This window comes from Pungitius pungitius, chromosome 17, assembly GCF_949316345.1.
Source record: "Pungitius pungitius chromosome 17, fPunPun2.1, whole genome shotgun sequence".
NCBI lineage: Eukaryota > Metazoa > Chordata > Actinopteri > Perciformes > Gasterosteidae > Pungitius > Pungitius pungitius.
This window is the reverse complement of record NC_084916.1, coordinates 11133108-11161090: the sequence shown is the minus strand read 5'-3', so window position 1 is coordinate 11161090 and position 27983 is coordinate 11133108. Positions and strand designations below refer to the sequence as shown.

Here is a 27983-nt window from a genome sequence, read left to right as displayed (position 1 = left end):
CGATATTAAAATAAGGTAAATATTCAGCAGGGGGGTCCTGACCCAAAGGTTGGGAGCCATGCCCATCTTTAGATCTAAATTTTAAAGTTTTAGTTAAAAAAAGATTTAATGATTTAATTTAATAATTGAAAAGGCTAGTTAAATTAATTTACAAAACGATTTGGTCTCATCAAGGTACAAAAATGGAGTTCCGGTCAAATCGTTCAAAATAAAACCTCCTGAATTAACTTTGATTCCATCGAGTACAGCGAACACCGTCATAAGCAAATACAATCGCTTCAATGGTATTTTAGCATAAATGACCACTACGTTTTTAAATCTTCAAACTAAGATGCTCTTTAGATAGAGCCGCCATAAAACAATATTTAGTTATTCAAAATACTTTACTTCAAACTGCTCTGCTTCCGGTATCTCCGCGTCTCCAGCTGTTTAACTTGACGTGTATCCATGGTAACCACTGTGGCTACAGCAGGTCCGGTCGTCGCACGGCGCATCCTGTTACCTTGAGTGAACGATAACAGCGGAAGAAATGACAGCAGCGACATACGTAGAAATAAAAGCGAAAGCGCTGAAATGTTGTTAGCTCATGTGTTGTTTTGTGGTTTGGGAGAGTCATGACTTCCTCACAGAGAACTCGATATGGAGGCGAAGCGGCGCGCGACACTAAATGGAGAATGGCAGGTGAGTCGATGGCCTGATTGGAAGGATTTCATTTAGTCTGAGAATGAAAACTTGACCGATTGTTGCAGTCAAGACTTTCTATGACACACAACACTCCGTAACGTGTCTGTGCGTTAACCAACGCATTATTAACGCTAACTTTTTTGTGACGAAAAATGTTGCGATGTTAAATGTTGTTTCGTGATTTTTACGAAATATGAGGTGAGAAAGAGCGTTCAAGCTTATGGGCATGGATTTTTTAAAACTGTTTAGTTGTTGAGCGTGTGCGTTTGACTGTGTGTGCCGATGCTCAGTCTCTGGGGGGCAGTGGTGTCTTATTTAAAAGGCACTGGTCATCATGTAAAGAGGTTAAAGGGTCTTGTGTTTCTGTCTGTTGTTGTGCATCTGGAAACAGACCCCCCCCCCCACACCACCCCTCCCCTTCATGCACTGACTGGATGCAAAGCGTCTTTCTCTCCCACAGTGCCAAAAAGTGAAACGTCAAAGATGTCTCCAATGGCTCATTAATCATGCAGATTAAGCTCTAACCAGGTCAAGCAAGCTTTTGTTAAGTAGTATGTGTGTGTGTGTTTGTGGTGGGTTTGCATGTCTTAGGAAGCCTAAATTATTCAGCCAGTGGAGCAAGGTGCTCAAAGAATCTCAAATAGCTCTTTCACTCCATGTGATGGAAAACACTCAAATCTGATCGCCCGGATTTGTTTACACACACACACACGCACACAGGTGTTGTGTTACTTGTGAGTTTCCTTTCGTATTCACGACTAAAAGAAACAACGTGATGACATTGGTGGCAGACTTTAAATATTTAAACTCTTGCATTCTGTGTTTCCTGTTCTCCTTCAGCTCCTCCAGTCCCGTTGTTAAAGCGTGCCGGCGGGGCACCTCAGCCCCGGCCCGTTTACCCCCACCCTATGGGACTGCTCCAGAGATCCCACTTCGCTCCTCCTCCTCCTCCTCCTCCTCAGCTCCCTCTCTTCCATACCCGCCATGCAGAAGAGAGTGCAGAGAGGCCACATCTGGTCACCATCATCCGCTCTTGTGGTCAAAGTACACTACGCAAGGTCAACTCAATATTTGCCATTTTCAGAAGCACTTTATAACTAATCTATTGGTTCAATATTACTAGCTGTAACCCTCCTTAGGCTTCTGAAAATATTGATAAGACCAACGTTTGTATTGAGAGGTTGCGATTGCAGTCTTATATGTTTGGAAAAATTTGATTCATCGATTTACTTTGACTCTCCTCATTAACGGCTCATAACACATCTAGAGAGTAATCAAGATGGAAAAGAGTTTTATAATATAACTGTAATATTGTCCCTCTGCTTACAAGGTGACGGTCCTGTTGAACCGCAGAGGTGTGGTGTCCTTCAAGCAACTGCTACTGGATATCTCTGAGGCGCTGGGGTTTCCCCGCTGGCACAGAGCCAGAGTCACGCGCTTGTACACGACCCACGCACGAGAGGTGAGGCTCAACCACGGCAAAACCTAGTGGCAAAAATACGCTGATTGTCCATATTAACTACCCCTGTAACTGGTTCTACCAGGTGTGCTGGAAGGTACTGGGACACTGGAACCGCTCACACCTTTAGCCGCTTTGCACTTTTTATGCAAGTTCACACCTGCAGTTATGTGGCCCCGGGGCATCATCGTTCTCAGCCGTTGGTCTTTGTCTACACGCCGCATGCACAGATTTTGAGTTGACACCCATCTGCTGATGCTAATCAAGGGCCCTGTGAAGTTGTCATAAGATATGAATATGGGCCCCTGGCTTGTCTTAAATGGTCCCTTCTTCTCTATTTTTTCGTAGGTTAAAGGCGTGTGTGATTTCTTTCGCGGCGAGGTGGCCTTCCTGGCCCTTGGGAAGGTTCGCCCGGAGCTGAGCGACGTGCAGGAGGCTCTGGAGGAGCTGTTTCCAGAACAGTCTCATTACCGGGCCGACGCACTGCAGGCCTGGGAGAAAAGACTCCGTCCGGCGCCAGATAAAGCAGCTAAGGCTGACAGTGGGTACAGTGAGGGGACAGAGAGCGACAAGACACACGCGGACCAAGAGACTCACCGGGCCACAAATACAAATGGCAAAAATCACGCGGATGGTCGCACGGGTACTCAGCCGCCTCACTATGTACGCACACACCAGTCTGAACATAACAACTCGGATGTACCGAAGTGTCACAAAAAGAATTCCTACAGAAAACCTGCTCACCTGCCCAACCACCTGCAGAGACTGCGTGTGAGGGGCGGGGCCAGAGAGCGCCATGATTCTATCGTTGGTCCATTAAATAATGAGCCAAGTCTTAGGGAAGCAGACGTAGCCTCTCCTATACTGTGTGAAGACTGCTTAGCAAGAAGATTTAAACGTCAGGTGCCGGAGTGGGTCAATCCACTGCCAGGGAGGGCCCCACTTCCTCCTGTGTCTAGGAAGCAAAAAGGAAGTTCATATACAGAACCACAAGTACAACAATATAACGCCTGCGTCAGCCCGCCCCTTCCTCGGCCAATCAGTAGACACAAGGAGAAGTGTGTGGCCCAATTTATTTCAAATCCACTTCCAAACGTGGATGAAGCACACAAGGACATCAGTCAGAGGACGACCTTTGACCTTCCTTCAAATGGAAGAGATGTCACCCTGGCGGAAATCGAGCATTTCTATGAGATAGGACCCGTGGTTGGAGACGGCAACTTTGCGGTAGTGCGAAAGTGTCGCCGTCGCGACAGCGGACAAACCCTCGCCGTAAAGATTGTCGAACGCTCCAAGCTGATTGGTCGGGAGCACATGATGCAGAACGAGCTGAGCCTTCTGGGTAGCCTCTGTCACCCACGCATAGTGCGGTTGTTTGCGCACCACCACACACACACTCACTCCTACCTGGTGATGGAACTGGTGAGCGGGGGGGATCTGTTTGAGGCCATCAGTGAGAGAGGGAAGTTTCCAGAGGCGGAGTCGGGACTGATGGTGTCAGATGTGAGCGAAGCCCTGAACTACATGCACTGCAAAAGCATCGTCCACCGAGACCTCAAACCAGAAAACCTGCTGGTGAGTGTCCGAGGCATTTGAGAATTTAATGTGAATTTGTAATTATTGTGATCGTTATCATATAATCAATGATTATTCGGTGGGAGTCTCTTGTGTTTGCATTGATTATTTATTAAAAAATATATTACCACAACAATTAATATCTAGTCATTAGATTTAGCACAAAAATAAATTCAGAAAAGTAAATGTAGTCCCAAACGCCTCCGTGCATGACTCTAATTCTGTCTGTCTGTTTTTCGTCTGCTCTCTCAGATAGAACACGTGTCCCCCGGCATCAGTAGGCTGAAGCTGGGTGACTTTGGTCTTGCCATGGTTGTGACTGAACCAGTTTTCACCATATGTGGCACACCCACGTATGTAGCCCCGGAGATTCTACATGAGACAGGTCAGTACTGCTGTACATTCTTTCCTACCCATAAATCTGTATTTCCATGTGATGCGTTCAAATATTAACTTGGATCTTGGATTAACAAATTGATATCAATCTAAGTTTAATTTGTATTCAATGACTAAATAAAATAATAAAATTTTACAGGGATCATCACAAGGACATTTATTTATTATTTATATGTAAAACTGCACAAACACTACCTAACAGTTCATGGAACAGTTAATATAAGTTAATATAATTTGAAAGGCCTGACCCAGGCCTAAAACTAAAATAACTTACATTTACTAAAAAGTAATAGAAACATAATTAATTAATTAATAATATGGAGTAATACAATCTTAAATAAAATGTATATCAAAGTGAAATGATGTGAAAATGAAAACATAGCCTTATAATCTTCGAATTAATTTGATTAATGCTTCATCAGTCAATCACAGAACCAGCAGTTCCTCTTCCTCATCTTCTTCACATGACAATACGTGATGGTGAAAGGTTTCTGGCATCGTACCACATGTCTGGCTTTAAGTCAGATTTAGAGTTGCCAGTCAGTGAGATGACGAACTTCCCATTTTTCTTTCGTTTAAAAAAACATGCTTTCCCTCTGGCGTTGTATCTTTGGTTTCCATCTGACGCTTTAATTTGGACGGCTTCAATACTTCGTTGGAGTTATGCTGCGTTCACACCAAAAACTTTTCGACACGCTTTACTAGCCCGACTAGTGGTGGGCCCGATCCCAAATAGCTGGGTTCGCACCTCAGCCGGCACGCGTCGGCCTTCACTTTATTTTGAAGGGGTAAAACATATTAAATCCCATATTTGCAATACATTACATTTGCAAATTGTTTGATAAAATATTTCAACCGCGGCCCTATGCGGCCCACGGGATGCAAATTGAAAGTGTTTTGCGGCCCTCCAGGTGGCACTCGCGGCCCAATCGGGGGCCGCTGCCCTATGGTTAAGAATCACTGCACTAACATTGATTTTGCTCCATTCCCAATCTAAATTTAAACAATGATTGTGGTTTGACCCAACAGGTTACGGTGTTGCGGTGGATGTTTGGGCTTTGGGTATTATTCTCTATATCCTGCTGTGTGGATTCCCACCATTTCGCAGTCAGGATCGGGACCAGGAGGAGTTGTTCGAGCTAATAAAACAGGGTCAACTCCACTTCTTGTCCCCTTACTGGGACGCCGTCTCAGAAGGTGAAAAGTACAGAAACGTAACGTATGCGCCCACAAATGCCTATACACACACACAAAGACAAGTAAACAAAATGTGCCTTGTTGTTGTGTATGTGTTTGTCTGCAGACGCCACTGGCCTTGTCAGAGCTCTGCTTCAGCCAGATCCCGCAGTGAGGCTGACTGCAGAGCAAACCTTGACGCATCCCTGGGTGAAGGCTGCGGCTTCAATTTGCAGACAGAGGGTGCCTACAGAAAACACTCGGAGGGACACAGCAGGCACTGGAGCAGAACCAGACCAGCCCGAACTAGTCCAGAGACCTGCTCAGACCAATTTGGCCAAAAGAGTCCCAGAAGGAACACCAGGAGGAACCAGCAGCGAGGGAGAGGTCACACAGAGAGACGATGAGAGACGACCTGAGACAAACACCGGAAGAAGACGAGATGAAGACTGTCCTCCATGGCAAAATTCAGTAGAGACAAGCGCAGTGGACACCAAATCTCCACAGGTCAAAGTGAACACCGCTTCAGAGGCCGAACCGGGTCAACAGAAATCAGAGTGCACCTCAACAGACAGTGGCTCACCCAGCAGGGAACCTAGAAGGCCAGAAATGAAAGAACCCGGGGCCCAGGGACTCGCCTCCTGGGATCACAGCCAGCCTGAGTGTCAAACGCGATCAGCCCGGAGCCCCCAAAGCCCAAAGTGAGCTTCCATCCCAGATTAAGACGCAATCAAAACAAAACGGACAACTCCAATCGCCTCCATTTTCAACACCTTCCGCCGATACGGCGCAAAGAACCACAGCGGGCCGCTCAACGCAACACCACCCGTCCCCCAACCAAGCAGCTTCTTCATCTCATTCGCTTCATCAGGAAAACCTCACATCTACCCTGCACGAGCCTGTCACAGCCGGCGCCCGAAACCATCCGACTCAACACCTGGAGCCGAGCTTTAGCACCACCTCCACCCTTCCACCCACACGGTCTCCACCCCACTGTCAATCTCCGGTTTAACCGTGTGATCAGATCAGGGTTATCGCTGTCAGTGTTCTAGCAAATACTAGAAAATATAGATTAATAGGATGAGAAGTGCTACGTTGAAACGAATAGAGTTGAGTAAGTAGCTCTTAATTTGGATGTAAACATATTTGCTGTTACTGTCGTTGTTTATAATGTTGTGGGCTATACATAAATAATCTTAGTACATTGCTTGAGTGTTTTTTTTTTTTATTGTTATATTTTTATCTAGTATGCCATGTTTGTATTTTGATATCTGGTAGCTATATTGGATTGCTTGCACGTTGGCACCAAACCATCCTCCTTGTTTGTACCACTTCCCCTTTAAGTCATTTCCTAGAAGGCTGTGCTAGAAGATTGTTTACTACAACTTCATAAACTAAAAATATCTACCAAGAACTTTCCCTTTCAATCCTGGTTTAGGTAGACATCTCTAGAATGCCATCTTTCTAAAAATATGCTGGCTGTATTTTGTATTTGTTTGTTTTTGTTTGGAAACAAACTTATGGAATTAGATTGGGTTTAACAATCCTGGCGCTGCAAGCGTGTGATCATTATAATTAAGTCAATTTGCAATCTGTGGCAACATTTGGACAAATTAAAGTGTAGTCGGATCCAGTGGATATTAGTGAGAGTCGTCCAGCATTCAGAGTACAGTGTTTGCCCACATACAGTGTTTGCATAGCTCAGAGTGGTATGGCTCTCGTGCCATTCCGCACGGTCCAAATAAGGCCCATCTATGTGTCCAATGGGAGTGGTTAGTCGGGTCCCTCCCGATTGCAGACAGCTGACTCAAACATTCTGCCCCACCTAATCCAGGGGACCCACAATCAGCCCCCCATCGTGTACATAACTGCACCCAGTCCTGCCCTTGAGGGCGTTGAGCCACATAAAGGCTATGAAGGGATGAATATGCTTATTTGACCGAGGATCAGCGGCTGTTATTTTGTTCACACAAATTCAAGTTCAATTCACTTCAAGGAGGGGCTTTATTAGATCACCCTTTTGTCAGAGAATTATTTATGCAACCATAACACGCATAATTACAGGCCCTCTTACAACAGGTTGAGCCACGTTGACGGATTGCTGCCCAAAAGGGTTTCGCTTATGAAGTTTTGTCAAAACTTTTTGATGTCACAGATCAGTGACGGTGTTAACAAGACATTTCTTATGTGTGGTGCACAAACATGAGCTAAATGACGTGTCCTCTGCTGATCTTTAAAATGTCGCATATCAGGTTTTGGTCACCATACAGTGTCTGAAACAAACACTGACCCGCAGGTGCGGACTGCGCATGCGCCTTTAAAAACTCTTTAAATACCCCAAGTCATCTGCCACAATAAAACATTCCGCTGTCAGCCAGTACACCGGCTGTACTGAAGTAGTCACTGGACCACTGAGGCCCTTACAGACACACGCAAAAGCTCTACTTTTAAAAACGCTGACGCTACTTGTGTCATCAGCCGCGATCGGGAACCTGCCTTGGTAATAACGCATCTGACCCGGAGTCTGTGCAGGGTAAAGTCGGGGGAGACGCACAGGAAAAACAAAAAACAAAGATGGCTGTGTAGCCAGAGAGACGAGTCCCAGCAGAACTGTCTCCAGCCGCGGACTTTAATCACCGACAGCTCCCGTGGGTCCCGCGGACAGTCGCCCGGTACCGGAGCAGGGAGGTTAGATGAGCAGCCGAGCTGGGCCGCTGGTGTGCGTCGCTGTAATCTGCTGTCATTGCGAATAACGGCGTCGAGAGCACAACAACAGCTGAGAGACGCCTGAGTTGTTTTTGTTCTGCCTTGGCAAAGGGAGAGGACCGCTGTGTTTTTGTCAACGTAGCTAGCCGCGTAGTCCCGCTAGCCTCACTGTAAGTCAACAAAAACTAGTTAAACGTTTAATTAAGTCATAATTACATTGTTTTGCACACGGTCTCGTTATTACGCAATCGTTTGCTTGTTAAGTTGGTATAGTTCGTAAGTTACCGTAGACCTGCGTTTCTTTCTGACAGCCTGCTGCTGTAGCGTTAGCCTAGCTAGCGACAGCTAGCTGTCAGCTGACCGTTAGCTTGACAGTTTGCATGCTATCCCCTGAGCTAACCTGCTAATACTCCGGGCTCAGGCTGCTCGCGGCGGGCACATCTCACAGATTTTTAGACAGTCATCGCCATGTCTTCACTGGAAGAGCGAGACGTGGGCGTTGTGGCCGCCCCTGGCTCCTCCTCGGCCGGCATGGGGACCGGGGCCGTGGGGGCAGCGGTGGAGGCTATCGCCGGGGTCGCAGCCATGCAGGAGGAGGTCGGGATCCGGCGAGAAGGGCCCGAGCCGGACCCAGACGAGCCACCACCCAAGAAGAGGGCGAGGGTGCCCGAGGGAGAGTCAGGAAAGCTGGAGGAGAGACTGTACTCAGTGCTGTGCTGCACCGTGTGCCTAGACTTACCCAAGGCGTCAGTATACCAGGTAAACGTGGTGCCAATCACAACCCCCCCCCACCCCCAATAACCCTAAACCTCCCTACAAACAAAACAACAACAACAACAACAGCAGCAGCAGCTGGATAGTCTAGATACTAGAAACCCCCCACACGTCACAACCGCTGATCCACAAAGCCAACCTGTTGAATATGTTGGACAGCTCCATTTATTTTTAGACACTAGATACAAACACAGGCCCCAAGTGTCTGCATGCTGCAAGCTGAGCCATGAGACTGCAAGAGGGGACACGCCCAGGCCGAGTGGCCAGATGGGCTGTCTCAAGTTTCTAACATTGCCCTGTGAAATATCCTCAAATAACCTTCAGCAAAAGCCACATCCTCAACCCCAACATGCAAACGCAACAAAAACCTCAATTTGAATAATCTTTTTCCCTTCCCTCCATCCGTCCCCGACATTCTACTTAATGACCTCGAGCTGCTCACTTCAATGTCAAGTGAACATATTTGAAATTAATAATTGTTCAGTTATTCTGTTTAAAACAGTCATTTGACATTTATTAAAAATACTGTGTAAGCACAAGACTACATTCTTTCCATAAACAATATTAACAGATGTGTACATTAAAAGACATTCAGAGAAGCACGACAAGTTAATAACACCATGCCTGTTAATTTATATGTATCACAGAACTTGCCATTATTCACAGAGAGAAGAATAAGAAAACTCTTGCTTTTATAAAATACTTACTTACTAATCAAGTTGTAATCTCGCTGTGGTGCAGCTGTTCTATTCTATTTGAGAGTTTTTGGCCAATCCATTTATTTTTGTATAACTTCACTTGATTAACAATAGACTAAGGAAACAGGTAGTCTTTGCGAAACAAGTCTATTGACACCGAATTCTGTTTTGGTTAGAATTAGGGCTGTCAACATAAACCCATTAATCTATGCGATTAATGTGCCCGAATTAATCCAACAAAATATTTGAACGTAGTTAAAGTATGTTTGATTACTTCCGGTTTAAACCAGAAGTTGACCGCAGAAACAAAACGGCCGCTAGCTGCAGTCAGTTACAAGATGGAAAGTTTTTTGCATTGAACAAGTAAAACAAACAGAGGCGCAACATCCTTCGAAGAACTGTGCAGAGATTACTCCACGTGTCAATCAGAAGGCGGACAAGCGGCAAACAGACCACTTAAAGCACCGCTATGCTAAGCTAGCTGCTAGCCTACCTCCATCTCAACATCTAAAGTTGCCCTGCGCAGCACACAGTCTGCAAAAGAGCACCTCTGTGTCCTTAAAGGACTGTGGTTTGAAAACGTCTTGGCTAAAGGTGTGTGGGGGGGGGGGGATTGTTGGCACTTCAAACACAGCCGTTAAATTATGGAGAGTTGAGAGCAAAGTGCACGAGGACAGCAGCACGAGTTGCTAGTTCAACACGTTCCACCAGGTAGAATTCTGCCTTCAAGTTAAAATGACATTACCAATTAAAGAAAATTGTCTAAAATACACACTTTCCAAAGTGATTACTCCTTTCTTTTAAGATTTAGTCTTTATAAGAAAAACAAACTCATTAAAAACAATATTGTAACCACAACAACATTAATGAATCGCCATTAATCGAGATTAATGAATTTCATAATGTGCGATTAAAGTTAACTTTTTTAAATCTATTGACAGCCCTAGTTAGAATATAACAACAGTTAAATAAATATTTGTTATCTAATCTAAATTATCTAATTTAAGCACTCAATGGATTGCTTTTAAGCAAACCATTTGTCCCAATTACCATAAATCTGTTCACATTTGTCATTAAATATGACGAGACACTCTTTCATTGCATTTTTCCAGTGCTTTCCAACTCGTTCCCTTCCAGTGGGGATCCAATCCTTTTTTACCACTTTCCTCATGTATTTTGTTCTCTCCCACGACAGTGTACAAATGGACACCTGATGTGTGCTGGCTGTTTCATCCATCTCCTGGCGGATTCTCGTCTCAAGGAGGAACAGGCCACGTGTCCCAACTGCAGGTACACCAAGTTCCCTGTGACATCAGCACTTACTGACTCGTGCACATAGGCATGCAAACTAGCTACTCGGTTACTTTAGTACATGATTGTCTGAGATGTGAGACACTAAATGTACTTTATACATTAAAACACATTTTCCTACTTGCATAGCCGATGTGACAAAATGTGGGAATAAATATTGTTTTGTTTTCTGTTATTTCTGGAGTAAGGGGGTAAGTGATGCTGGATAACCGCATTTAGAGCATCAACAACAACTCGATTGAGCTTAGGCAGGATGTGAATTTGAAAAAGCAGGATAAATTTGTAAGCAGGACTGTAAGATGCCCCCTTTTGTTATATACAACATAACACACTCTGATATATATACACACACACTGATATATTGGTACAGGGAGTGTTGATTGGAATGTTTTCACATACTGTACTTAGGTGAGTGGAAACCACAACAACAATTAAGAGAAGCATAATTTCCATTGTTCACAAACTTGTCTGAGCATTCTTTACATACCACAAGTGTCACCACAACGTTGACGTGTGACATGCGGCCCGATGCGTTTGTGTAGGTGTGAGATCAGCAAGAACCTCTGCTGCAGGAACCTGGCAGTGGAGAAAGCTGTCAGTGAGCTGCCGACAGAATGCACCTTCTGCCTAAAACAGTTTCCCCGCTCCAGCTTAGAGAGACACCAGAAAGAGGAGTGCCAAGACAGGTATACGCTGCACTCTCTCCCACGCACACATATTCTCATCTTTGTGGGGATATTCCATGACACTGAGGGCGTTCTCTAGACCCTCAACCCAGTCCAAACCCTAATTCTAAACTTAAATTATTCTCACAGAGATGAATGTGTGTGTGCGCCGCTCGGGCCGGTCAAAATTGCTTGTGCTATGGGTTTGTTGCCATAGCAACAAGTGACGCTGCTTAGGACGTCTTTGCTTGTGCGAACGTCACCATGACTACGGCCAAGGCAGTCACCAATCTTTCGGTTCAGTCAGACAGATAAATGTGAGACTCTCCTCTGAGGATCGGACTGCCTCTTACATGAAGATGGAACTTATATTATGCATGCATTATGCATAAAAGACAAAAAGCTTTTCGATGAACATCAAGTGAGGTACATCACAGTGATGTAATTAACCCTTGGGTCACTGCAGAGGCTAACAAGTACCTTTCATATTATTTTAACCATGCTTCAATTGTTGAGAAATGATCAGGAATTCATTAAAATGCACCTAATTATTTCTCAAGTCTGTCTTCACTTGAGAGGAGGCTGTCAGTATATGTGTAACATAAGTGTGTGGTATTAATCATTGTAGGTTAACAAGGACCGTTTTAAATTATTAGTACCCTCCACTCACTGCAGTAGAGTACATGCACTCATCAAAAAGCGACTCTGTAAAAGGATCCAACTTATATAAAAAACATTTCTTTCCTTTTCTGGTGTTTGTCTTTTTAACTCACATTCACCATTATGTTGCCAGGGTGACACAGTGTAAGTACAAGAGAATTGGCTGCCCATGGCAAGGTCCGTTCCACGAGCTGCCAGCACATGAGAGTGAGTGCTCCCATCCCACTAAGACTGGTACAGAGCTGATGGGAATACTGGGAGAGATGGACCAGAACCACCGCAGAGACATGCAGCTCTATAACAGCATCTTCAGCCTGCTCTGCTACGAAAAGATCGGGTTTACAGGTACATGCAAAACAAAAAACGAGACAAAGCAAATACAAATCAAACGAATAGTTATTATGTAAAGCGTGCAGGGGGGTCGGGTGGCGGGTGTTGGGTGTTTTACAAATGTTGCTTTATCCTCAAAGGGGGCCCTGACAGAAAAAAATTTGGGAACCACTCAGTTACTTTAACTTGAGACGTAACATTCCTCTGGCTCCCTGACAAGTAACAGCTATTTCCCTGTTTCAAATCCTGGCCTCCACTTATTCGTGCATCCAGAGGTGCAGTTCAGGCCGTACCGCACCGATGACTTCATCACCCGCCTGTACTACGAAACCCCGCGCTTCACCGTCCTCAACCAGACGTGGGTGCTGAAGGCCCGTGTTAACGACTCGGAGCGCAACCCCAACCTGTCCTGCAAGCGCACGCTCTCCTTCCAGCTCATCCTTAAAAGCAAGGTACACGCGCATTGCCTGTCTGTGTTGGTTAGGGTGCACTGGTTTTCAGCACTGGTTTTTACAAACCAATTATGACCCGTTAACTAAACATTCAGGAGCTATTTTTTGGCTGAAATCGGTGTGTGTGAGTGCGAGCGATGAACAGATGTCATGAACAGATGTGGAATGTTCATAGTAAAGAAAGTAAAGAGAATTTGAGTTACTGATGAAAGATTTTCAGTAGCCGTGGAGCGTGATCAATACAGCATCTCAGATATCTCAGCGTGGCCATCTTTAGTGCACCTGTGGTCAGCAGCTGGTGGGTGTGTGTCTGCAGGTGAACTCGGCCCTGGAGTGCTCCTTCCTGCTGCTGAAGGGGCCGTACGACGACGTGCGGATCAAGCCAGTCATCCACCACCACTCCTTCTGCAACGACGCCAACGAGACCGACTACGTCCCTCTGCCCATCTCCGATTCGGTGGAGTGCAACAAACTGCTGGCCGCCAAAAACATCAACCTGCGCCTGTTCATCTTCCAAGTCCAAAAATGAAGAGGGACGGGGAGGAGGAAAAAGAAGAGGAGGAGGACAAGGAAGAAGATGGAATGGACTAGGAGGAAGAAAGGTGATGGAGGGCGAGGGGCTGAAAGAGTGGAGGGATTTAAGATTAAAGAGACACCACTGAACCACTGATACCTCTTAACTCGTACACACACACCCACCCACACACACAAATACACAAATATACTCACGCACACATTCACGCAGGCTACACACGCCTAAAGACACACACACACACACACACACACACACACACACACACACACACACACACACACACACACACACCACTAATTACACTTACCTCCTTTTACAAGATAGTGAGACCCCTTGTCCAGGGAGCTGTGAGTTGGGTGGCCATTGTTATGGGATTGAGGGGTGGGGTGAAACCTGCAAAGCCGGTTTGAGGTGAAGGATGTGGTTCTGGGACGGTTGGTGTGTACCTGTGCAGGGTCTCTGAGGCCAGGTTGTGTCTGACCTTTCACCCCCTGACACCAGCAGCCAAAGGTAGCACACACACCAAACTAAGCAAGATGTTGCGGGTGCACGTGTTAAATGTGTGGGTGGCTAAATGTGTGTGTGTGTGTGTGAGAGAAAGTGACGGACTCTGGAGTGCGTCCCAATCTCTGCTTTCATGTTGAAATGCCCCAAAGATGCGATAATGTGAAAACAGAGTGAGCTGATCTGAGGACATGTGAGCGGATGTAAAGCGTGCCTGTCTCTCTGTGTGTGTGTGTGTGTGTGTGTGTGTGTGCCCCTTACCTTTGCACACTTTACGCCTGATTCTGGTCAACGTTCTCGTTCTGTTCAAACAAAAGTCTTCAGTTTGCGTCTCAAAGCTTTGCCCGAACAGAGGAAAGAAGGCGTTACCCCGGCGACCCCCTTTTACCTTTCAACAAGAGGAGAGATGGCCTGGCTGCATGCATATTTTAGTTCTTCGACTTCTTCCTCCAGCAGAGGTTATATTTAACCTGCAACACTAATACCATTTTTATTTCTCTTAACCCTTTATATTTAAGTACCTGTGAACTTTTTATTTTATGTTTTAAGTGTGACTGGCTGCCTGTGAGTGTGTGGACGTGGCCCAATGTGAGAAACAGAACAATCTTTTAAAGTCACGGCTGGATTAGCAGCAGAATGTCACAACCCCCCCCCCACCCAAAAAAAACAGGTTCACTTTGAGTCAGCTGCTTTTTAATTTTAATTTAATGATTTCAAAACAGCCGAGTCCCGCATGACTAGAGACCCTCCACCTTTATCATTTAGAGCACGACATTCTTGGTCATCAAAGCTAGATTCGTAAATTAGCCAGGTCAACTTATTGGATCTCTATCAGTGTAAATGTGGGTCAATAACTAACAATACATTACAAATACAAGTACTGAAAGGCAGAAATTGGTATGAGATTATTTAGAAACTGTCACTAGTACAGTTTGCCCACCAGAGAGCACTGAAACCTTTCTACTGAAAGAAAATGTCCTGCTGAGTGTGGATCTACGTGACAATGCTTTAAAAGAAAAATCAAAGGAATCTGTAGTGAGATGCATTTTGTTTTTATATGTATTTGTTAAAAATATTCATATTTAAAAATTGGCTCGAAGATCAAGTCTTGCTACAGTGCTATCCCTGAACATGAGAATCCTTTTCTCAAAATAGGATCAAAACATCAGTAAAAATACACCAACTCTAAATCTATTATCTTGGTTTAAAAAAAAAAAAGAAAAAAATGAAATGACCACAAACTAATTGACAGAGGAAACCAGGGTTTTCCAGTCCAACCGAACTGGTTGGATGTATTTGTAAAATCGATCAAATAAGGAAGCCATCAGTAGTGTGTGCACCCCAAAGTGTCTCGGGACCATCTGGACTTCTTCGTTTGTTTCCGAGCTCCGCGGCCCCCTGGAGACGACGTCTCTGGATATCAGTTTGGGTGGTGATGGATGGTGTGTGTGTGTGTTTGAGACAGTTGGGGGGGATGTTTTCTTTTTTCTTCTTTTTTTTTTACCTCACCACGATGACATAAGTGTTAGGCTTATTTGAACGAGGACAAGAAGATATTACTTAAGTAGATTCTACTGTTAAGCGGTTACATCTCTCTCCTCCTGACCTCTACTTCCTGTATTTCTGTGTTTTAATGCTTCGTCTCTATGCCAGTGGACTCACTCATCTCACTATGGCTGTACATGTGCCTTTTATTAAAGATCATGAAACCTGCAGCGCCGCTTCTTTGTGTGTCTGAATTTAGACGGAAACCTAAAATAGATCCGGCTTTGTTTCTGTGAATATTGCATTCAATGCCACGGTTATGAAACCTAAATTGTATTTTAAAGCCTTGTGCGGATGATGGATATTACGTTCCATTGAATTAGTTGAGGGGGAATATGAATCAATCCGTACAAAACGAGTTACACAGCCTCTATAAAATGACACGCATTGATTTATCAGCTATTGCTTGCGCTCTGCAGTCGTGTAGAAAGATCTATGCTGGAAGAGTTCGAGGACCGAGCCTTTCATATAATGCAATGCTCCTTTTTCTCCGTAAAGACAATTTTAGTTGGATGTGAATCAATGGAGCTTTCAGAGGCACAGAAGGAAAAAGCACAGGTGAAAATGACAAAAACGAACCCCGGCTGAGTCTCATTTCTCTGCTTCCGTCTCCGTGGTGTCGCTGGTGCTCGCGCTGGCTCCCTGTCGCACCGTCACAGTTAACTGGGACACAGCCATCGTTAGCGTTATCAGCAACACCTGTGCTGTCCCTGCTGTAAAGTCAAAATGTCTGCTGGGAGGAGAGGCCCAGATCACAAGTTCACACCACGGGTAGAAATAACCGTTGAAATGGTCGAGTCAATCAACATGAAATCAACTTTCATTAATCAATTCAGTTTTTTATTGCAAACATTTCCAAATTCTTACCAGTTTCAAAAGTAATTTCTTGCTAAATTTTCAAAGCAGTTATTAGTGGAATATTCCGCACATCCAGATGGAATGGACAATTTTTAGTTGCATCCCTCCATCTGTACCTACTGACGAGCAAACCAGCGAGTGGTTAAATAAGCGGCCATGAGGACGGTGAACTGAGAGTGCTCGAGCGGTGGGGGGGCTAAAGTCTCATCGAGAATCCATCAGTGGTTTTATTGGTTTGTTTGAGAGCATGACAACTCCCCCCGGGTGAGCCTCTTAGTCTCCCAATAATATCCAGAGAAGCCCTTAATGATCACCCACGTTCATGCAACATTTTTCACTTGCTTGTTAGTTTTTCTGACATTAAGGCATTTAATGACATTCATCTTTCATTAATTAACTGAGTGGTAGGTTAACAACCCGTGTCTCTGCTTTCCAGCAGCGCGCACGTCATTTTGATTATCACGTGATACTGTTGCGAACAGAAAGTCCTCGTTTAAATCTTGTTATTTTGTGGTGTATGTATCTCGCCACGCCTGAGCATCATCAACATCATCGGAAACAAACAGCCAGGGTGATATAAAAATGTGACATCGTCAATCCAGCCACAGGACTTTATTCTATTCACACAGTGCATTTCCTCGGAACACAATATATAATTTAATATCAATATAAAACTCCATTTGTGTATATAAATTATGCATTCAATACATCAGCGCAGATAAATACTATTAAGCTTTGGTACAGTGGTATATTTCTGTATGTGAGTGGGTGTATGGTGTGTGTGTGTGTGCGTGTGTGTGTGCACATGCTTGTAATAAGGGTGAACGGCGTACCCTTCAGGCATCATCAGGGGAGAGGTGGGTGTAAATGAGGGAGGGTAAAAAAGAAGTAGGTGTTTGTGTAAAGAATGTGTGTTATGTTATGCGCGTGAGTTCGCGCAGGAACTCGGATCTCATCTCTCTAACCGCAGAGGCACCATCAGTACTGTGCGCTCCACGCCTGGGCACTGAGGTTGGCGCAGCTGGGAAGATGGCAGCTGCCGTGGTGGGAGGAGGGTGGGGGCACCACACAACAGTAACCCGCCTCCCCACCCACCCCGGTCACAACTTTGCTTTGGGGATAGGACACCGAAACACCTCCCTGCAGACAAAAGAGAAAGTCAAGTTTGAGACTTTGAGAAGTGTAAACGCTTCTTTAGGGTGTCGAGTTATTGGAGGCTGACGCAGAAGAAGACTTTTGGGTGCTGGGTTTACCTGAACTATGCTACGCTGATTAGAGGCCATCGGTGAGTAGGTGCCCAGCATTGCCTGGGCCTGGGGGTGGGGGTGGGGGTGGGAGGACTGCTGCACCCCCACAGCGTAACCTGCTGCAAACACACAAACATAACGCTTACACAACAGTTTACTCACAACATATTTCTTTCTTGCAATTTGATTGTTAAAAAGGTCTTACGATCGTTTTAGAAAAAATAGGAAGAGTTGGAAGACTGGATACAAAATTAACAAATCATGCAGTTGATTCTTTTTTTTAGCTGTGCGAGGACAACAAAAGAATCATATTTAATTCATAAAATAGTAATAGTAGATTTTCTTGGCTACATTCAAATTGTTCAGTTCATTATTTACACTTAAACCTTTTTTGGCAACATAAGTGAATAAAAACACACAATTTGGGTAATACAAAAAATAAATTTACATCATTCTTGCAGTGCTCATCCGTATCTCCAATGTTGCCGGCTATGAGTCAAGTCTAATTATAGACAGTACTTTTAGTTATTCTGTTAATGGACACCGACGCCTGGAAGCTGTCAACAGATTGTCTCCAGCTGGGTTCAAATACTTTTACTCATTAACATGCTTTAAATTCTAAAACAGTCCTTTGTCACCGTGGAATAGAAGCAGCAGGAAAAGAGACCGGTTCACTGTGAGACCCTCAGACTACATCTCTGACAGTGTAACGGCCCCCTCCTCTACTGCCACGGCCTGCTTCTGTCTGCTACACACACACACACACGCACACACGCACACACACACCAACAGGAGTGGGAAATACCTAGTGGTTGTGCTGCTTGGCTGTGGATGTGCTGGCTCGGTGAGACGGGCCTACATGGGTGCTGATGTGAGGTAGGGTACTGGCCGTAATAATACACAGGCAACTATTGGAAAACAAATAAAAAAATACTAGCTTTAGTCCTGCAGTCTGAAAGTTAAATACATTTATTCCTAACCAGAATTTAAGCTTTTCACAAAGCAATATTTTATACATTTTACATGACCATAAAATGAAAAATATAAAACTCATGTGTCTCCGTACCGCAGGTGAAGGCGGGCAGTAGCTGGGGGGGTTGGGAGGTGGAGGAGGAGCTGCATAGATGTAACCCTGACTGGGTGGGTAGATGGGCGGGGCTTCACCAGCCGGCTGACAGCTCACATGAGCGAACTGCGAGGAGAGATCTTCAATCTGTCGGTCAAGAGAAAGGGCGTCAACGCACACAGGGATACACACACACACGCGCATACACACACAAACACACCGTAAACGCACGTGTGTGTGCCGTAGGTGTCGGTTGTGCAGCGATACATACTGTTGTGTAGGGCTGTGCTGGAGCGACAGGCAACATCTGTGGGGCTGTGTAAGAGACAGATGAGTACTGAACCACCTGAGAGAGACACACACATGGGGGCAGAGATAAGGACACAAACAGTGACATGCGCATCGGTCTGATCGTGCGTGACAAAATGAGTGTATGTGTGTGCGCTACCTGCTGCGGTTGCTGCTGAGGCAGAGATCCTTGCAGCTGAGTCTGGCTCCTGATTTGCTGCTGACTGTCAGGAGGGTTGTACACAGCAGGCGTTCCGTCAGGGTTCAGGAAAGGCTGCCCTAAAAGGTCAGAGGGCAAAGAGTGTGACAAGTGTGTTTGAGTTGTGTATGTAATCTTGGGAGCGTGTGTGTGTTTGTGTTATGTACCGGTATGTGGGTTCACTAGTATGCTTCCCGGCGGGATCCCGTTCACCATGATGTAGGTAGAGTTAGGAGCCGGCTCCTCTATGATGGGCGGAGAGGCGGGGAGGGGGCAAGTGGGAGGCAGTCTGAAAAGAGAGATGGAGCCTGAGAGAGAGAGAGAGAGAGAGAGAGAGAGAGAGCAGGAGAACAAGAGAGAGCAAAAGAAAGAGAAAGAGATAAATAAAAGAGAATTAAGGATTAGTAAATGAAGAGAGGAGTAGGGGAATAGTTTTATTAGAATGGTACAATAAGATTGCAACGTCCTAATCCGATTAAAAGAAACTAAACATTCTACCCCCACATGTGCCAAAGCTGACAGGAGGACAGTTCAAAATCATCGGAACAATACTGCCATAGATTTAAGGACATCTACATCTCGATTATGAAGATTATGAAGCACACCAGCAAGGGCGTCCTCCTTCCCTTGCTATGGAAACGTCTACAGAGCATCAGAGCTCGGACCGGCCACCTAAAGACTACTCGGGAAGTCCTTTTTCAAATGTACTTTAAATAGCCATGGTTTATTTATCATTGCAAAAGAAATGTCTTATTGTTGTTACTTCTTATTAATTGTTTTATCATTTTTAAGGGATTCAGAAAACAAGGCAAATGCATTTGGTTGCATTCAAATGTACAACTTTACTTTTCGATGTGTATGAAAATAAACTTAAACATCAGACACACTGTCAACAGCCCCTTAGCAATTATGTATTCTTCTTCGTGAATATGCAAATAAGAACGGAGGTGTTGTGTGAAGATTTACAGCTCTGGTATGAACGCTTGTGGATTGAGATTTTCACACCAGAAGAACTTCCACTGCTTTTTGTTAATTAGATCGTGCTAGATAAGGAACATAGATCATTTATACACGGCGTCATTCCCAAGTGTGGTGTGCTGCTGAAATCTGCTAATAAGTATACTCGCACAAAGGTTGAATGAATTTACACCTAGAAGGTGCGACACAGAAGCGTCGAAAAGTCTCTAAAATTAAAATAGAGAAGCACCTGAACCACGTGCGTCCCAGCCATGGTTGACAGCTTGGTGGGGCTTCGTGGCGGGACCCATCCATTGGTAGGAGGAATCAGAGTCTGTGCTGCTCCAAGGATGGGGGTCGTTGCTATAGCGACAATCAGTCTCAGTGCTACTTTGCCTGCTGCTCCCTGTCCAGCTGGAGCCTGAGCTGTCACGGCTCCCTCTGTGAGACACATCCGGAATTATCCTACAACCTTATTATGGCAGAACGTTTATGTGGGTGGGGGACACAAGTGGCTTCCCCACGTGATCATATGCCACTCACAATGACTTAAATGGTCTATGAAATTGTCCCTTCAGTTATCTTCAGTGTGTGCAATTTTTCCAAAAAATCAAATCTTAACATCTTAAAAAAATAAAATATAGGTCTTCATTTTGTTTCCACTGCAGATTCTGAAAAGCTCTGTTGCAGCTGGGCTGACCGGATTAAGATGATAAATGAGTACGCATCTGTGCAGACAGGGCTCTACCTGAAGAGCTGCCTTTTCCTCTGGGTCTCGGCAGATGGATTGTGCTCCTCCACAGCCCTGCACACAGAACACACACACGCAGACATATATTAATGTCCTCATCTAAATATAAAAAGCTGAAACGGCACTTGGAGAGAATGTACTGTAGGCAAGGTTACCTGGTTTCTGCATGGGCGCTCTCCTGGGAGCAGACAGGCTGTAAAAGTACAGCGCAGAAATAAGTGAGTCTCCTATATGTCTCCATGTCATATCTGCCTGTCTGCCTCTCTCCCTCTCCCTGTCTCACCTCTTGGTTGAAGATTCGGTCTCGTGCTCGTTGGTACTCCTCCTCTCTCTCCTCCATTGACTTGCTTTGCTTCTCCCGTAAAGGGTGAAGTCGGGTCTGTGGGGAGAAAAAGGGAGAACCGGTCAAAACGCTGATAGGAAACGATCAATGTCAATTATAAAGGATATTCCACAGAGACCGGCAGCTATAGAGGAGCTAGAGAATGGCACAGACAGACCTGTTCGTCCGAGCTGTTGTCTCTCTTCAGGATAATTTTCCACCGGTGGATCCCTTCTTTCTTGTCCTTATGCACCTGGTCCAGAAAACGCTGATCCGGTCTGGAAATACAAACAAACACACAAACAAACAGCCGCCATTACTTCATTGTAAACGTTAAAAGGAAAGGATAAAATAGCCCGCAAAGCATTTTGCCAGCTTACATGCGGGTGCTGCTGGTCCTGTTGATGATGACAGACTTGCCCGTCTGGTCGACATTGTGATCCATGCCAAAGTAAGCCGCCACTCGATGGACCAGCATACGATGGTAGGACGACATGTGAGGGAACTTCTTGAAGGGACTGAGGTACAGGAAGGATTGCAGAATGTAAAAAAAAAAGTGAAATTGAGAAGGAAAAAGGAGAAACAGAGGAAGGAAAAGAAAGAATGAGGCAGCAACAAAGGAAAGGGGGGAGGGAGAGAGAGAGAGAGAGAGAGAGAGAGAGAGAGAAGGCGAATGATTGCACAGAAGGCAATAGAGGGAGGTAGATTGAGACTGGTCGCCATCTTTGGCTCATGTTCAATTTAATCCCCAGTGGCTCAAACACACCCACACCAACATAACTGCCTCAATATATTGATCAGTACACAAAATAAGCTGTATGGACAGAATTATAATATATAAGCTAGAAACACATTTTACATCAGCATAAAACCGTATTCAGTCTCTAATAGGATTCAGCCCGTTTAAAGGTAGAACGCTCAATGAGGACCCAAGGTTATGTACACCTACCCAACCCTCCCCCACACACACACACATACGCGCAAACACACCTATTGCTGCTGATGAAGTCCATCATGTCCTGCTCCAGTTTAAGCAGCATCATGCGGTCTCTGGGGTTGCTGTTGAGAGTGTCGACGATAAACTGGTGCAGGTCTATGCCGGTGGAGTCGGTGTACTCTACGCTGGACTCTGTGAGTGACACAGGCAAGCAGGACGTATTATAAGTCAATGAAAAAACATATTGCAATAATAAATACCCAAGAGAAATCCAAATCGAAGAACTGAATCCAATTTTATTACATTTTATTTGCTTTCTAGCATCTCTCTTTTATGAGATATCAATAACACACACACATAAATACACACCTTTGGACAGTGAATTTTTCTTTGGATCCGTATTGTTTTCCTGTTCTTCCTCGTTATAAGTTATCGCGTTGTCAGGGGAGCTAGATGCACTGTTTGTGTCTGGAGATGCCTTAATGGGAAGAATATTAAAACATTAAAGACTAATTACAACATTTGAGTGTGGTGGTGATGAAGATGATGTTTGTGTTTGTTACCTGTTTTTCTTCAAAAGGTGAGGACTCCTCGCAGACAGCCATACTCCGCACTAACTTTCCTTTTGCCTGAATACAAACAAAAGCAAGCAGTTTTACAGATTCACAGTATAATGCAAAGATGTTTCAGTAAGAATGATTAATAAGAGGCAGAACTGTTTTAGCTTACCTTGACTTTTTTCTTTGGTTGCACCTGGTCACAGTTTTTCTGCAAGTGAGGACGCAATGTGTCATAAAGTGGGCATGTTAAGGGGGGGCAGAGGGTTGAGGGAGGGAGTGGGAATATATTGTGGTTTTTCATTAATGTTTTACACTTTATTTTGTCGCCTACCTGTTGCTCAAGCTTTTTACACGCATGGTAACACTCAATCTCCTTCCCATTGGGGGGATTTGGGAAAAGACATGGCAGAGGGGAGGAGCAGCTGATGACATCACATGATGTCAGGTCACAGGATTTTAGGAGGACATCGGTACTTTCTACGGCGGCTTCAGTCATCCTTCTAAATGACGCAAAACACAAACTTGTGATGCTGTGCGCATCTACCCACATAACTTCATAACTTAAAAAATACTTTTTCGGGCATTTGCATGAGTTAATGTGTGTGTGTGTGTGTATGCTGTTCCCACCTGCTTGGAGTTGTTTACTGGAGAGCCTCACAGGTGAATGATGAGGTCATATATCCCATGTTCCCACAGGGCAGTCAGAAATGCAATTATCCTCTCCGCCCGTGCTTGCCTTCTCTGCGGTTTCTCTCTCTGCCGCCTCTCTACTGGTCAATGGAAAAATAGCCTGAAGAGATGGAAAAGCACAGGAGACAAAACAGTGTGAGCGGTCATTGTACAACAGAAACGCCGCAACACTGTTTCACACAAACACTCACACACCCGTATCAAGCAGCTGCCAAAGCCGAGCTCCTGGGAATGACATCAAGTAGCTAAGCTTGAGTGTGTGCTTCTGTGCTTGTGTGTGTGTGCGTGCGCGTGTGTTAACCTCCGTCTAGGCTTCCAGAATAATCTCTGGGCTCAACAGTTAATTGCTGCTTTACATTTTTTACTGTAATGTGTGCATGTGTGCATGTGTGCCGGTAACACACAAACCGGACTTAGACTTGCTGTTGGGTAGTGTATTTACATGTGTGTGTGTCGCTCATGTGAACGGATGTCTGGTGTGTGCACAGGAGTGTGTCCTCCAGCTTTTCTTAGAAGCAGCAGCTGTGGAGAGTATCATGCGATCCACCAGCAATGAAATTCCCACAATCCCAGGCAGAGTCTCTGATCCTATAGCGGTGAGAATATTGCCCAGGATCACAGAGACGGACAGACACAGACACACACACACACACACACACACACAAAGAGAGGAAGTGGCATTCCACCATCTCTCCAAAGGACCAACTACATTCAGTGGGGACACATACCGCTGTAACTGAGCGCTCAGGGGGACACTTATTCCTGTAACACCTGGGACAGAATAACAACCTCAGAGGATACAGAGTTCCAAAATAAAGTTATTTAACACCCGGCTGGAGATAATAGCACTTAAAAAAAAAATCTGTCAGTCCATGTGCAACCAATGTGGTGTTTGCTTCCCATGCTGCAGTAATGAAACACAATACATAACAGCAGTGATTGCACCCAACAGAAATATCCTTAGTATGGCAGTGAGGCGCCAGAAATCTATTTGGATTTTTCATGATAGAAATATGCTCACGTTGATATGTGACACTTTACTACAATAATGGTGCCGATGGTTTAAAATAAGTAAGATAACATAACGGTATATTGTGGTTTTTTTTGTTATATATGCGCATTGACAGCCAAGATAAATAATTGATCTATAGGACATAATAACCTGGGAGACTCCCATATGTGCTGTGGCAGAGATCCTGCTAAGCTGTCCTTTAGCCAAAACAATGTGTAACCGACCCTGACCTAAGACAACACGGAAGGGCGAGACATGGAAAACATTGACTGCACAGCTCCTTTAATCACTACTACCGTGTATAAAATAGGACAAAGCCAGCTGGGATTGAACTGCACTACAGCTGTGAGTCGAGCGCCACACGGAGAACGGGAACATGGAATAAGCAGGACAGAGAGGGAAAAGAATGATGTGGAGCAAATGCACCACGGAGCAAACAAGATGAATGGGAGGCGAGGGAAGCAGAGGATGAGGAGAGACGAGGAACCAGTCTGCGGGGACTCCAGAGGTGAAGAGGGGTGAGCGACGACGATGGAGAAAGAGGAAAGAGAAGAATTAGTGATGGAGAGGCTTGCTGCACAGTCTGTCTCCCCGGGCTTTTCAGCCGACGGCCGTGAATGGGGGGGTGGGGGTTGGCCGGGGGGGGGGGGGGGGGGTTTGAGTGGAGCCCGTGATTTTTGAGCTGAGCGCTGCAGAAGCGGCCGGCCGCCCGGGGAGAAGGTGTGACACGATCATTAGCGCGTGACGGATGGCGGCGGGAGGCAGGGAGCGCCAGTACCCGCTACATCATCATCCATCTGCTGCTCCACCCGAAGCCCGCAGCATCAGAGCCACCTACTCACCAGGACACCTTTTTCTTCAGCCAAAAGCTGCCTGGCTCATCTACACTGACACACAGGCAGGGCAGAGGGAAAATATCCCCAAACTGCTTCAGATGGCCATTGTCAGCTCAACCCAGTTACATAAAGTGCCCAATTTATTCTGTATGTAATTAAGAACAATGAAAAATCTATCTTTACAAGCACTGTAATTATCAGTCCCATTAACTGCTATTGTGTGTGCTTTATTATCCTGCCATTAGTACTCGGAAGCATGTGCATTCTTTCTTTTTTTCTATCTCAAAAGAAGTTCTGCTCTGCTTTCTTTTTTAGTTTTCACCCTACCACTACTTGAAAACCATAAGGAAAAATAAAAAGTCTTTGCTGCCTAGGGCCACAGATCTGATTGTGTGAGGTTGTCTGAGGTTGCAGCTGAATTTAGAAGGGGGTTTTATGTTTTCTCCCTTAGCTCAGAGTCATTAGAAAATGATTCAGCGAGAGACTGAGTACGAGAGAGAATGTCTCTCTGGTTTAAAATAATGATGGAGAATTTTCGAGGCAAACTCAAAGCATTCTACTTCTTTATCTGCACAGGGTTGTAATTGAGCTGCTTTGCCTTTTCATGTTCACAACAATTCTTTAAAAAAATATATATATATATGTACATTTATTTTATTTTATTTGCAGCTGAAATATTTGATTGACCGTTATCTTCTTTCGGCGTGTGGCAGAGAATTTAAGTCAAATGAAGGGCCTGCGCTATTTGGCCCCAGAAGCGAAGAAGAAAAAAAAAGTAGGTTACTCATGAAAACAAATGTAGGTTACATCTTTTGAGGCATCTGCACCTGGGCTGCTTTATCACCTAAAGGTACTTGAGGGCGCGACAGCTGTGAACTCAAACCTCAAGATGTGGGGAAAGAGCAGCGCATGTTCGTCCACCAAACACCACGGAAAGCAAGTGCTTTCCGGTGTTAAAAGGGCCGCGGGGCTCCAGCCTTCAACTGACGGTGTCGAACACTCGCGGAGGATTGCGGTAAGGAGGCTCCAACCAAACAGGTGTCGTATTGACGCACAACTTGACGGGCGTCCATTCGGGACAACACGATGGGACTTTCCCTATGATCAATGCCGAGAAGCGAGGGGGAACCGTGTCTGTGTGTGTGTGTTGTATTCTGTGTGTGTGTGTGTGTGTCGCATTACCGTGACCCGGGCTAAGCTGGCACACACCGGGCTATTTTTACACCCCGCGCCAGAGAGTGGACCTCCTGCTCCAGGACTTCACCGCGCTGTCAGCTGCGTGCGGAGCGCGAGGGGAGGACGGCGGGGGACGGATGCGCAACGTGAACTTGTGGCTACTGAAAACAAAGGGACATTTGGATCCGACACAAACGCGGGGCGAAGGGCTGCTCAGATCGCCACGAAAACTCTCGATTGTGCCCTCAAACACAAGTAGTAACACGTAGCCACAGCTGGTCAGAAAGCCGTTAAAACTAGCATTTAAGTGACGGTATACACGGTTAGCTAAAGAGACATGTATGTTATATAGAGTTAATTAACGTTAGTTATATAAAGTCACAGCGGACTGATGACTCCTAAATCACCGTTAGCATTCATTCAAGCGGTGTCGCTAACATCATAGACCCGGGGGGGAAACGCGACTCACGGCGTTACATTTAACCGTCACCTCAGCTGTAGTTTCGGCTAAATTATAAATATTTTCTAAACCCATGTGTCCGTTTTTCGCCGTCGCTCTTCAGGTGGATAGATTAATTTCTCAAAAGTACAAGAAAAGCGACGGCGCGGAGGAAAAAGCCGCATCTAAAAGCCGCCGAGAAAAAGCGTCACCCGGCGGATTGATCGTTGGTCGCGCAGACGTCCGTTAGCTTACCGTAAGGTGACGTCTTCCTCCGGTGAGGCCGATCGACCGACTGCCGTACACCCGGTGTATCTTCAGACTGCGACGTACCTTGCGCCTCCTTTGCCTTTTGCCCGTCTCTGTCGGAGGAGGAGGAGGGAAGGTGGAGGAGGAGGAGGAGGAGGAGGAGGAGGACTGACAGCTCTGAACCCGGAGCCGCGCGCACACACGTTCACACACACACACACAGGCACGCGCGCGCGCGCCCGAGGACTGCACGAGAGCCAACCCTCCAACGGCCCACTCATCTCGAGCGCGGTCCCCGTCTCTCCCTCTCGCTCTGCCGCTCCTCGGTTTCCATTCCACTTCAACTCAATTGAATTTACTTTACCATCGAAACATTACTGCAATAAACCGAATGCGGCACCGCAGGGGACACAACGAGAAATACAGTCTCAAAGCTTTCAGTTGACGCCGTGTTGGAATTGAGCACACTGACTGGTCTACCTTCAGTCATGTGAAGTTACATCTGAGTAGGTCTACTTCCGTCGAGTGTTACATTTGGGCAATTCGGAAAGGAATGTAGGCTACATTTCACTTCCTCTTCATTTATTTGACAGTTTTTACCGCCTTAACACGTTACCATTAGTCACGCAGAACCTGCAGGGTATTAGCTTACAGCCCCCAACAGGCCTCATGAGATCATTCAAAAGGCAAGCCATCACAAGGCCCATTAAAAGCACTGAGAGTGCTATTATTGATTTCTGTTCAATACTTTAAGTGTATTTCATAGTAAATGTACTTTTAGTGCCAAATTCAATGTAGGATTTGTTTGACCTGTAATGCATATTTTACGTGTTCATTTTATGTACGTCAAAATGGATGTGAAGAAGTCCTCCTCCAAGGCTCTCATGCATACCGGAAGGAACAGGAAGTTCCCATGGTCAAATTAA

General features: G+C 45.4%; 3 protein-coding genes across 7 annotated transcripts; 2 read left to right on the top strand and 1 right to left on the bottom strand.

The window, feature by feature from the left end:
* Window positions 1–432: 432 nt before the first annotated feature.
* On the top strand, window positions 433–7125 carry dclk3 (doublecortin-like kinase 3). Of its 2 annotated transcripts, none has more exons than XM_062558706.1 (7): window positions 433–681; window positions 1525–1742; window positions 2015–2146; window positions 2492–3718; window positions 3971–4103; window positions 5144–5318; window positions 5418–5833. In XM_062558706.1, exons 1-7 carry the CDS (start codon window positions 615–617, stop codon window positions 5695–5697), a joined length of 2232 nt encoding a protein of 743 aa, XP_062414690.1. In that variant the 5' UTR covers window positions 433–614; the 3' UTR covers window positions 5698–5833. The 2 variants fall into 2 exon arrangements, with proteins under 2 accessions (XP_062414690.1, XP_037330133.2); XM_037474236.2 differs by having other exon boundaries at window positions 434–681; window positions 5144–5311; window positions 5418–7125.
* Window positions 7126–7601: 476 nt separating this feature from the next.
* Window positions 7602–15640, top strand: zftraf1 (zinc finger TRAF-type containing 1). The gene is made up of 7 exons (XM_037474242.2): window positions 7602–8166; window positions 8418–8755; window positions 10664–10758; window positions 11322–11465; window positions 12238–12449; window positions 12708–12886; window positions 13203–15640. The coding sequence occupies exons 2-7, from the start codon at window positions 8465–8467 to the stop codon at window positions 13413–13415; spliced, it is 1134 nt and encodes a 377-aa protein (XP_037330139.2). The 5' UTR covers window positions 7602–8166; window positions 8418–8464; the 3' UTR covers window positions 13416–15640.
* A 1260-nt stretch (window positions 15641–16900) lies between these two features.
* On the bottom strand, window positions 16901–27221 carry arpp21 (cAMP-regulated phosphoprotein, 21). 4 transcript variants are annotated; one of them, XM_062558708.1, is made up of 21 exons: window positions 27064–27195; window positions 24074–24116; window positions 23287–23445; window positions 22987–23155; window positions 22825–22863; window positions 22659–22724; window positions 22465–22573; window positions 22149–22287; window positions 21539–21676; window positions 21337–21436; window positions 21120–21215; window positions 20992–21029; window positions 20834–20890; window positions 20336–20526; window positions 19296–19436; window positions 19090–19208; window positions 18913–18987; window positions 18642–18788; window positions 18381–18483; window positions 17582–17694; window positions 16901–17468 (listed from the first exon to the last, which is right to left on the bottom strand). In XM_062558708.1, the coding sequence occupies exons 4-21, from the start codon at window positions 23149–23151 to the stop codon at window positions 17307–17309; spliced, it is 1998 nt and encodes a 665-aa protein (XP_062414692.1). In that variant the 5' UTR covers window positions 23152–23155; window positions 23287–23445; window positions 24074–24116; window positions 27064–27195; the 3' UTR covers window positions 16901–17306. The 4 variants fall into 4 exon arrangements, with proteins under 4 accessions (XP_062414692.1, XP_037330136.2, XP_037330134.2 ...); XM_037474239.2 differs by lacking the exon at window positions 24074–24116 and having other exon boundaries at window positions 23283–23445; window positions 27064–27221; XM_037474237.2 differs by lacking the exon at window positions 24074–24116 and having other exon boundaries at window positions 27064–27221.
* Window positions 27222–27983: the final 762 nt, after the last annotated feature.